Below are 12,084 nucleotides of genomic sequence, written 5' to 3' on the forward strand. Positions count from 1 at the left end.
ACAGGCTAGAAGATATCAAAAATATTCATCTAAATCAGCCTTTCCCAACTGGGTGCCCTCCAGTGTTCTGGACTTCAGCTCCCGACAGCCCCAGTCAGAATGGTCAATGGTCAGGCATGCTGAGAGTTGTAGTCTACGACATCTGGAGAGCACCAAATTGGGGAAGGCTGATAAGAACTTAAGAAGAATAAGACTAAAGGCCTATCTAGTCAACAATGGCCACTTATAAATCATACACACCCCCGCCGAAGAGTGGAAATGCATCACCAAAAGAGGACATCAATTTGCATTAAATGTGCATACGCTAATTTTTATGTATAGTGCAATTTTATTTATTTATTTATTTATTTATTAATTTATTATTACATTTCTATCCCGCCTTTTTTCCCTCTTGCAAGAAACCCAAGGTGGCTTGTATGGTCCTCTTCCTCTCCGTTTTATCCTCACATAACCCCATGAGGTTAGGCTGAGAGCCAGTGAGTGGATCAAAGTCACCCAGTGAGCTTCAAGGCCAAATGGGGACTAGAACCTGGGTCTCCCGAGTCCCACTACAACACTTCACACCACACTGGCTCTCCAATTTAGAAATGATTATTAGAATTTAAATAGAAGTACAGTACGTCTCACCATGGTGTGGAAGGTTGTGAGCAGGTGACCTGTGTGCCTGCCTGTTCAGTCAGCTATTCAGGTTCTCATTGTTGATGGGCAACAGGTCTTCAGGTTCTTTATCTTTAAACCAGAATTGGACAGGGAAGCCAAACAGAGGTAAAAGGGGACACATGTCCACTCTACCAGCCACCCCCACCCCACCCACTGTTTTTCCACTCCAAATTCTTTCCTCCCAATGTTGATTTTCCTTAGAGAGGAAACACACTCTGGATTGGAAGTCGCTCAAGATGGGCTGGTTGGAGGAGATGGGCCAATTTATGAAACCTGGGAAGATGATTCTTGTGCTGACTGGACACTATTCTGGATGCAAAGCTGTTATTGTTACCGTAGTGTATTGGGCCTCCTGGATTGGACCAGACAGACCTTCAAACAGAGGATACCTTCAAACAGAGGACTATCTCTATAAAAGAAGATCCATGGCCACCCTATATCTAGCCTAGCATTCTGTTTCCACAGCGGTCAAGCAATTGCCTGTCTCACAAGCAGGCCTTGAGTGCAACAGCCCCCTCCACTCATGATCTCTAGCAAGTGGTACACAGAGGGGTACTGCCTCTGAATCTGGAGGTAATATATAGCCATCATGATATAAGATCTCAATTAAACTTCAGGTAAATGAAAATGCTAACTATAAGGGTAGTTCAATGCCATGGACCATAAGCTGGAGCAACGGTCTTGCAACCTCCTTCTGTATGTAAGGTGGTATTCTACTGAGTGAAGTGGCTTCTCATATCCCATGCCCAATATACATGCCATGGTAAGAGGTAGAGTTTCTTACAAGTTCTGCGCACTTTGCATGTAGAAATTCTATCACCTAGTTCAAGAGGCAGAGCTAAGGAATAGAGGGATTCTGGAAAGTTAGGTCCAAACATCGGCACTATGTTATGACAATTATTAAAACAATACTATAAGAGAAGAGCATTGGGCAGTGGAGTTTTCCTATTCAGGTCACTGAGTTCACTGCATGACGACATCTCCATGGAACTATGTCCATGGGATTTATTGGAAAACAGCTTGTGGCAACCACATGTTAAGCAAGCTGTAAAATAATCTAAGCCAGTTTTTCCCAACAAGGTTCCCCCCAAAGGTTTTGGACTACGACTCCCAGCATGCTGGCTGGGGATGCTGGGAGCTGTAGTCCAAAACCTCTAGAGGGAACCAGGTTGGGAAAGGTTGATCTAAACCAAACATATGGGAGGTGGTAACTACAAAGCATGATGCATTGTGGAACTTTTTAGATGACAAGATTTCACATCCATCTGATGGTTGGAAACATCAGTATGCAGTAGGGGAAAGTGGGCTGTCTGGAAGAATTTGATTAGCTAGCTTCTTGGGAAATGCTTCTAGGAGAGAAAGCGAGTGGAAGTACAAATTGGCTCAAACCATCAGGAGTGAGCCCCAGAAAAATCAGGATTGCACAAGGTGGAGCGCTATCCAAAAGAATACAGGGTTTAAAAAAAAAATTCTAATGCTGCTTGACCAGATCACCCCTCCTGGGGAAACGCTACTGTTCTGCTTTGCGTGTGTGTTTTGCAATTGTATATACCCAATGTTGATGTGCTGCGTAATTAGGTTTTTGTATTTAAGATTCAACAAACATTCTGCTCTCTCTTGACCTCCTCTCACCCAGGCTGATTGGATAAAAGGTTCACTTGGGACTTCTGAATGGATAATCTGATGTAGCCTTGTGTATTGGTACCAGAGTTGGTCAGGCTATTCCCTTCCGTAGGGAGCAGTATTGCTTTGCAATAGTGTTTTTAAAGACCTGAATTCTTGAAAACACATCTTGATAAGCTGTGGTGGAACAGGACTCTAGTTTTCTAATAACTGTGACATGTGTACTTGGAGTTGGTTTTGATGATGATGGTGGTTATTGTGATCTTCCTGTCTATATTTTATATTTCATATTTATTATGCTCTGTGTTTTTATTGTAACATGATGTGAACGTGCCATACAATAAATAAATAAATGACGATGATGATAGCAGATGTTTTCACAAGAATACTTCATCCCATAAATATGGCCCACTAATAAAAATTGTGTATTAATATTAACAGTAATACACCTAAAAAAGCATAATGTGTGAATTGACCTGCTTTCTGACAATGCTTGAAAAACCCTGTGCCAGAAAACATAATTGGCAAGGATCAGCTCGCTCCGTGATATCAGATATTGCACAATGATAGACAGTGGGTCAGCACACCCATTTATAGCATTTTCTAACGTCCATGCTTGTTACAGCTGCAGTGCATCAATGCTATATTTACAGTCTTAAATCCTATCTCAAACAAATGAAATTCAGAAAAGGATGGGTTCCTTTATTGCTAAACATTCTCTTTAAAACAAACGAAAATAGAAGTTTAAAGAAAGATCAACCATGCCAAATTCAAAGCTGGAAACAAACATCCTTGCTTCCATGTCTTCTTCCCAAAGCACATAGGAACAGGAGGAAGGGAATTAAATTAAGCAAAATATGTACTGTCTCATTTATAAGCGGACATACTGCAAAGTGGGCTCTTTAGCACCTTACACACGGACAAGCTTATATATTCCTGTAGACGTACCTAAGCCTCTAGACTACAAAACTGCTACATTGAATAGGAAATAATCCTCATAGTTTACTATATAAGGGCAGTGGGTCCAGCCATTTGCTTTTTTCTTTTTCTTTTTTAGATTTTTCAGACTAATAATGTTGTCTCTTGCTCATGAAAACGTTGAGCATAGTGCCAATTGTCAAGCCTACTGGGAAAGATGTTTGCAGAACAATCTTCTGCTCCAAAAGAAGAAAGGAAAAGTACGAGAATGGAGATGGTTCATAAAGATCTTCCCGGCATGGGTCCTAGTTATTCAAAATTTCACTTGTATGAGACATAAAATATAATTGCAATTATGACATCAGAAGTTTCAATTGGGCTGCTTTTCATTATCACTCCATGTGTGACTTACGTGTGTCACTAATAAAAACAACAACATTGTTTGCCGTGGCACTGATGCCAAGGCGTTCTTGAGCTGAGTTCTGAAAGGGAATCTTTGGCTGCAGTTGTGCTCACCACTTACTCGCACATTTGTTGTTCATATTCCATGGGCTGATTAACATGTTGCATATGTATATCACTCACTGTTTCAACACTCAGTAATGTATCACCATATTCAGCTGAATGTGAGAATAACAGCATAAGAAGAGACCTTCTGGATCAAACTCAAGGCCTAGCTAGTCTAGCATTCTGTTCCCACAGTGGCCGGCCAAGCACCCCAATGGGAAACTCACAAGCAGAATATGAGGGCAAAAAATCTGCCTTCAAGGAAAGATACTGAGCCTAAGGTGAGGTCAGGTGATATGAACAGGGCTGGCCCTACCATTAGGCAGAGTGAGGCAGTAGCTTCAGGCGGCAGATGCTGGGAAGCAGCAGGTAAGTGTCAGGGGAGAGACGTGTGGGTCACATGGCTTGCCCTGTATCCCCTAAGTGATCCAGGTGCCTTCAGATACAGTGGAGAAAGATGTTCCATCCCTAGTATTAAAGTAAGATCAATCTACTAATCCAGCTGGCTTTTATACTTGGAATGGGAGTGGGGGCCATCTTGTTCATCACCTCACGCAGCAAAATGTCTTGGGCCAGCCCTGGAAATGAAAGTCCATCTGTAGTTTATCATATACCTCATACGTGCATAAGCTTTTGTCTGATGTTGCAGAGAGCAATCCTAAGTGAGGTTAGAGGGGGCAATCTAAGTGGTGTTGTCCAGGGCAGGAGGGTTGGGGTGTGGATGCACCAAGCATTTCAGCAAAGCAGATCTTTTGCTATGCAAGGTCCAGGTTAGCATAGCTGAGGGGCTCAGATCGGATCCCTTTCTGTCCTGCATTGACTGCAGCAGACCCTGAGTGTGCAGCTAACCAAGAAGCAAGGCCATGAAGCAAGCAAATGTTCAAGCACACAGGTTTCAGTCTAATAGGGTTCAAGCTAGGCAGAAGTGGTCAAGATAGCAGGAAAAGGTCAAAGCACAGGCAAGCAGTCAGATAAATGAAGTCAGGCTAAGGCAAGAGTGGTCAAGATAGCAGGCAAAGGTCAATATGCAGTTAGGCAGTCCAGAAGCAGAGTCAAGAAGGAGTCCAAGGGTCAGTAGCACAGAGCATCAATCACAGGGCAAAGTCTGTGAGGCATGGTAGAAGGCACAGGCACTAGAAGAACAGTGCTGCTTCCAGCACTGGATAGGCAGACACTGAAGGCTTTTAACCAGAGAGACTGCTGAGCCCCACCCAGGGCTCAGCTGCAGTACATTAGAGCTCTCTGGTCACAGCCCTACTCATGAGGAGTCACTTTCTCCTGAGGAGTCCTTCCTTGCAAGTGAGCACTCCTTCTCACGGGAGCCCTACTGGCCTGTCTCTTGAGGCGATGATGGTCTGAGGGCCAGGGGGTTGCTCAGCCTTTGCCTCAGAGGCAGAGTCCCGTCCAACTGACAGGGACAGACCTGCAGCCCCAAGGGCCCAGGCTCCTCCTCGTCTGGTAACAGTGACAGCTCTAGGGTGCCCTCGGTTTCTGGGAGCTCTTCCTCTAAAGAAGATTCCTCCAGTGGGGCATGACACTTTCAGTAGATTAGCACTGTTAGCAGACTGAAGTGAAAAGTAACTTTGAGACTGTCACACAAAATTCACTGACTGGCACAGGCATCCTAACCTCAAGATCCGGTTTGCTAAAGGGGGCTAGGTTTAGCTGGCGGTGCCCTACTGCCAGCCTGCTCTGGTGGAAGGCTACCACCAGTGGTGTTATCGCTGGTGTTAAGGTTCCGAAGGTCCTGAAATGGGGATGAGGTGCTGGTGACTTTGGATCTTCTGGCCCCAAAGCCAGCTGATCCCTGAATGTGTTTTGTGTTGTGTGTGTGTGTGTGTCTTTTTTTAATCGTTATTTACATACTACATAGAGATATCATAATACCTGATACGTAATAACACCATATCCTGCTCACAATTATCAAATTTTAACATCAATCATAACTTAAAAGCAGCCTTAAGAATTTAAACCCAATCAGTTTTTATACCAAAGCTGACATTAAATTATGCCCAGTAAAGAAAAGGGGTTTAATGATTCCTGAGCTTTTTCATTCCAATAAATAATAAAAAGACTCCACTTTTTTTTAAACTGATCCCCTGTTAATCTCCCTTCTCTAGCTCTTGTGTTAGTCAATTTAACCATAGTAGCCATATCCCAGACCCTAAGATACCAATTATTAATTGAAGGTGGGTTAACCTTCTTCCAACTAAAACTGCTGTTAAGAGATCAGTAACCATTTCAATATCCTCACAAGCAACTATGCCCTCAAGATATCCAAAAAGAACTAACAGTGGCTCCACAGGAAGTGCATATCCCAAAGTTAAGCATTTGAAATGTTAGAATTTTGAAATTGCCTATTTTATCAGATGGGAGATTGGCAAGAAACATTACATAGAGGAATGATAAAGATGTGCTTCTTACCTGCCATCAATGAGTACTTCAGCCTTCCGATTGTTCACCTGGTTGTCACTCTTATGACGAAACTGCAAACAGTAAAAACACACACACACACACACACAAAATCAGCTGGTCTTTAGGATGCACAGTATTCTGCAATTAGATCCCAGACAAGAAACTTTTTGAAATAAAGTTGATTCAAAGCGGACTACTACAGAATGTAGAAGTGAAATGGGCTCCACTCTGGGTTCTCTGCTTATAGTTTTCCACAAGACTCTTGCTTAGGCCAGTAATAAAAACGTAAGGACAAATATAAAGAGTTTTCCAGATGTCTCTTTAAGCACTTTCCTGAGCATGATCACTGGAAGCCCTTGGAGAAGGAATACCAGGGTTGGAATGCTGAACAGAACCATAGCTCGGTAGCAGAGCACAAAAGTGGCACCTGCAATAAAATAAAACAGGAGTGCTTCTCTTCAGGGTTTCAGCCACACTCCATGGCTACTGAGCATACCCAGGCATTAATGGCTTTTTTTTAGGGCAGGTGCCCCCTTAGGGGTTTTGTAAAGTTCTTTTGTACAAACCTTGACGATTCCCCAGGCATGCTGATGCCTCCATCTCCTTTCTCAGTAGCCCTCTTTTGGCTACAGTCTTGTCAGCAGGCACCACCTGAGTTCACTGTTAGAGGGAGCTAGGTTTCGCTGATAGAAAGTTCAGTCCCTGGCTTCTCCAGTCGCAGAAACCCTGGAGAGGCACTGCCATTCAAAGCAGACATGACTAGGCCAGAGAGATAAATCGTCTGATCTCATATAAAGCAGATCTAGTACCTTTCCATCTTTCTCTAGCATTCCAACTCTCATGCGCCTTCCTCATATTAGCTCTCAGTTAATGGTCCACAACCATTCTTAACTTGACCTGGCGCCTCAGAAGGAAGGGCCAGAAAAAAGAGAGACATTCCCCCCTCAAGATACCTTATGAAACTGGTAGTTAAAGCTTTAAGAAGTTCAACAGAAGAAGAAAAGGGAGAAGATTCCTCACAATGCCTCCAGCTGAGAGTGTTTAAGCACAGTGCTTCCCAAGTGAGCAAACACCAGAGGTTTCCTTCTTTTCTTTTTTTACTTTGAGCTTTCTGACAGGCTCATGTAAGCCAAATGGGCCTCTGCTTATACCCACAGCATGATGTCAGCTCATTGTCAGCAGTAGGGATGTCAGAGAAATCCACAATGGAACCAAATGAATTCATATTTTTATGAATCCAACCTGTGGATTCTGCAGTGGGCTGGCTTTTCCCATCAGGCAGATTCTGTGGACTTGGGGACCATTTTTCTAACCTTTGGGTATTTTGCGCAAATTTTGTCGTAGAAAAATACGCAAAAGATTTTTTAAAAACCAACACAAAATGCGCATTTTCCCCATAAGCTAAAGTGTGAAAATGCACGTTTGGGGGGAATTCATGCATTTACACATGCAAATTCATAAACTAAAAAAAATCCGATTCTGTCAGTGGGCGGACAACAGAGCGAAAGACGCCTGACAATCTGCAAAACACAAATGGGATGGATTTTATACAAATTCCTAGTCCCCAGTCAGAATAATTTGAAGAATGTGTCATCAAAAGCTATTCAGACACAATGTGAAGGCCTCCTGAGAAGGAATAAACTTTTGGATAGAGACAAGCTGGTGGGCCGTTCAGGAACTGATCACTGGAAGAACAGCCAAGCTAATTGACTGCTATGGGACTCTATTCCATTACTCTAATATATAAAAAGTTTGCTTTGCTGCAATTCCGCAGAACACAATGCAAATCACAGAGCTGCTAGCACACTGGTACATCATAATCCAGTGGAATGCAAAAGGGGGGGGGGACCCACCACTACCTGCATCGACTGTAGTTCTGTACTGCTCATCTACACTAGAACCTTCTAAATATTAACAGAATTTGATGCACGAATCTTAAAATCAAAACAAAGCAGAAAAACAACAACCCACAAACAAACCCAGATCTGGGGTTCTGTTCTTCCCCCACCGCCCATTGTCTGAAAATGCCCTGGCAGAGAATAAGACCAGACAATTTCATTTTTTTCTCATTTATTTTTTACTTCTAATGGTTTCCTCTAACTCATTTTAATTTGCTATATGTTTTTGATGAGATCCTCAAAGCCCATGGGAGGATTCACTGAGGAATTCACAGTTCCTCCATCCCACAGTGAAACGTTGCACAATTTCTGAGAACTCTCAGAGAAATCTCTCAGAGAAAGGCGTATTTGTGTAGAACTTCCACCCCAGTGCAAAAATACTCCACAAACAAACCCACAAACCAGGGTTTCTGCTTACATGGTTTAAGTCATACTGCTTTGAAGATGGAAAAAATGTTCGTTGTAAAAAGCAACACCATCCCAAAAACATATTTTCTGAGGGCTGATTCATATGAAAAGGACATAAAGGTGCAATCCTATGTAAGCAGAAAAAAAAGTCCTACAGCCAACAAGGCTGGCTGGGGAACCCTGGGAGTTGTAGGACTGTTTTCTGTCTAAACATGCATAAGATTCCATATGAAAATAAGAACATAAGAAGACCATGCTGGATCAGACCAAGGGTTCATCTAGTCTACCATTCTTTTGACACAGTGGCCAACCAGCTGCCCACAGGAATCTCACAAGCAGGACATGAGTGCAACAGCACCCTCCCGCCCATATTCCCCATCAACTGGTGTACATAGGCATACTGCCTCTGATAGAGGAGGTAGCACATAGCCATCAGGACCAGTAGCCATTGATAGCCTTATCCTCCAGGAATTTGTCTAACTCCCTTTTAACACCATCCAAATTGGTGGCCATCACCACATCCTGTGATAATAAATTCCATAGTTTAACTATGCACTGTGTGAAGAAATCTTTCCTTTTATCTGTCCTGAATCTTCCACCAATCAGCTTCATGGGATGACCCCATTGGGTTCTAGTCTTATGATTGTGCCCTAAGACGCTTATACTAAGTTAAGCCATTGGTCCATCTAGTTCAGTGGGGAGCTTGACTGGCCCTCACCAGGCCTTCCACAGACCAGAAGATGTTGGGTGTGGCCATGGCCGCTGAGATCATGCTCCCTCCCCCTATTTTAGCCTTTCTCTGTTCAGAGAAAGTCACAGAGAAGCCAAACTCTGCCCCCTGGAGGATCTCATGGCTCTGAGGGCTAGATTGTGGAGCCTGGATTAGGCTGGTGAGCCAGGGTTCTACGCCCAACTAGCAGTAGCTCTCCAGGATTTCAAACAGTAATGTTTCTCTGCCCTACCTGGAGACATTAGGGATTGAACCTGGAACCTTCTGCATGCAAAGCTCCTTAGCTCCGAATCTTCCCTACACAGGAAGCTGCTTCTCCATGGGCTGATCCCACAGTATTGCATTAATAAGGGATGTGAGGGAGAAATTCATTTAGTCCACATTTTAATACAAACATACTTAGTTTTGCCTTTAAAAACCAATACGTGAACTGAAATCCAGTTGATCTTCCAAATTTGCACTTTTCCGAATTTTGCAGTGGAGTTCTCCAATAAAAAATGCATAAAGATATTAGGGAGAAGTGCACACAAAATGTGCATATTAGTGAAAATAACATTCATTTACACTGTTGCTTTTTTACAATGAATTTTTGTCCCTCTTCAAAGCAATGCAACTTAAACTATGGAAGCACAATAAAATAAATAGCACTGATGTAGGGCAGGGACACACAGAAAGTAGATCAGGATCTAGTGATAGAAGATCTCTGAGGGATTGGCAGTACATCAGAAAGAGTTTCTCACTCTTTACTGTTGCTGCTTTTTAATGGTAGCATCACTGTGTATGGCTCATGGAGCACAATAGGCAATTGGCTCCACCCCTGAACCACCATTTTGCACCTGGCTCTGCCCCTTCCCCAGACACTATTTTACATCTGGCTCTGACTAGTAGATGCCAGTACAAGCAAACAAAAAGGATTAGATCCTGCAAGTCTGGTCTACTCATCTCTGCCTTATGGTGTCTCAACACAGGAGGATGTGGAAACAGTAAAAGGGCATCATGACTAGGGTTAATCATACCATTCAAGGGATAATCACAGCAGGACAAAGTTATTCCATGTGCCATCATACCCACTTTTCCCTCTGTTTTTATTGTAGTGCAAAAGCAGAACAGCTTTTACTCTTTAAAAGAGAGAGAAAAGACTGCACAATATTGTTGTCTAAAACTTCACTGCAAATACCACTGCCCAAATGAGTACACAATGATTAGGGAACCAATATGAAGTTATTTCATTCTTAGACAGAAATGCTATTTTTCTCACGTGTGCGCACGCACACACACACATACACACACAGAGAGAGAGAGAGAGAGAGAGAATTTACAGCAAAGACTTACATAATCATCTGTGGCATCTTTGACAGCTGTAATGGTTAAAACCAGCACTAAAGGAACAATGGTAGTAAACCATGATAAGGAGGATACATCTGGAATCAACTAGAGGAAAGAGAGAGAGAGAGATGAAATACCATTATTTGTGGAGAAGTGGTATTAAGAAAGCCTCCTATATTTTCATATAAATGCAATGCAAAACTGCAGAAATTGCAAAGCTTACCTACAGAGGAGAAAGAGTTTTAATAGAACGAAGGTAAAGGGAAGGTGTTAATATTTAATCTCAAAATCTGGAGTCCTTCTGGAAACTGATCAGGGACCCATTATTTGCTGTAATTTGCTGTTGATTGTGTTTCCAGATCCAGTTGTTGTTGTTCAGTCGTTCAGCCGTGTCCAACTCTTCGTGACCCCATGGACCAGAGCATGCCAGGCCTTCCTGTCCTGCGTTCTCTCCCGGAGTGTGCTCAAGTCCATATTAATTGCATCAGTGATGCTATCTAGCCATCTCATCCTCTGCCGTCCCCTTCTCCTTTTGCCTTCAGTCTTTCCCAGCATCAGGGTCTTTTCCACAGAGTTTTCTCTTCGCATTAGGTGTCCAAAATATTTGAGCTTCAGCTTCAGTATCTGTCCTTCCAATGAGCAGTCAGGGTTGATTTCCTTTAGGATTGACTGATTTGACCTTCTTGCAGTCCAGGGGACTCGTAAGAATCTTCTCCAGAACCACAGTTCGAAAGCATCAATTCTTCGGCGCTCAGCCTTCCTTACAGTCCAGCTCTCACAGCCATACATTACTGCTGGGAAAACCATAGCTTTGATTAGATGGACCTTTTGATTGTATGGACCTTTGTTGGCAAGGTGATGTCTCTGCTTCTTACTATGCTGTCTAGGTTGGCCATAGCTTTCCTCCCAAGGAGCAAGCGTCTTTTAATTTCATGGCTACAGTCACTGTCTGCGGTGATCTTGGAGCCCAAGAAAATAAAATCTGTCACTGCTTCCATTTCTTCCCCTTCTATATGCCAGGAAGTGATGGGGCCAGATGCCATGATCTTCGTTTTTTTAATGTTGAGTTTCAAACCAGCTTTTGCACTCTCCTCTTTCACCCTCAACAAGAGGCTCTTGAGATCCTCTTCGCTTTCTGCCATTAGGGTGGTATCGTCTGCATATCTGAGGTTGTTGATAATTCTCCCAGCAATCTTAATTCCGACCTCTGATTCATCCAACCCAGCGTTTCTCATGATGTACTCTGCATATAAGTTAAATAAGCAGGGCGACAATATGCAGCCTTGTCGTACTCCTTTCCCAATTTTGAACCAATCGGTTGTTCCATGTCTGGTTCTTACTGTTGCTTCTTGACCCTCGTACAGGTTTCTCAGGAGACAGGTAAGGTGGTCTGGTACTCCCATCTCTTTAAGAATTTGTCAGAGTTTATTGTGATCCACACAATCAAAGGCTTTAGCGTAGTCAATGAGGCAGAAATATACATTTTTCTGGAATTCTCTTGCTTTCTCCATGATGCAGCGAATGTTGGCAATTTGATCTCTAGTTCCTCTGCCTCTTCGGAACCCAGCTTGTACTTCCAGTAGTTCTCGGTTCGCATAC

The 12,084-nt window shown here is 43.0% G+C and overlaps 1 protein-coding gene across 1 annotated transcript in view; it reads right to left on the reverse strand.

Moving 5' to 3' along the window:
• Window positions 1–12,084, reverse strand: part of ATP8B4 (ATPase phospholipid transporting 8B4 (putative)) — a 153,737-nt gene that overhangs the window by 105,288 nt on the left and 36,365 nt on the right. Inside the window, exons 5-6 of the mRNA XM_084817150.1 lie at window positions 10,492–10,590; window positions 6,133–6,194 (exon numbers count right to left, since the gene is read on the reverse strand). Of these exons, the coding sequence (XP_084673276.1) occupies window positions 6,133–6,194; window positions 10,492–10,590 (161 nt within the window). The remainder of the gene's footprint in view (window positions 1–6,132; window positions 6,195–10,491; window positions 10,591–12,084) is intronic.

The sequence above is a fragment of the Heloderma suspectum genome, chromosome 11 (genome assembly GCF_057233095.1).
Source record: "Heloderma suspectum isolate Gila_16-S chromosome 11, 16-S_ref, whole genome shotgun sequence".
NCBI lineage: Eukaryota > Metazoa > Chordata > Lepidosauria > Squamata > Helodermatidae > Heloderma > Heloderma suspectum.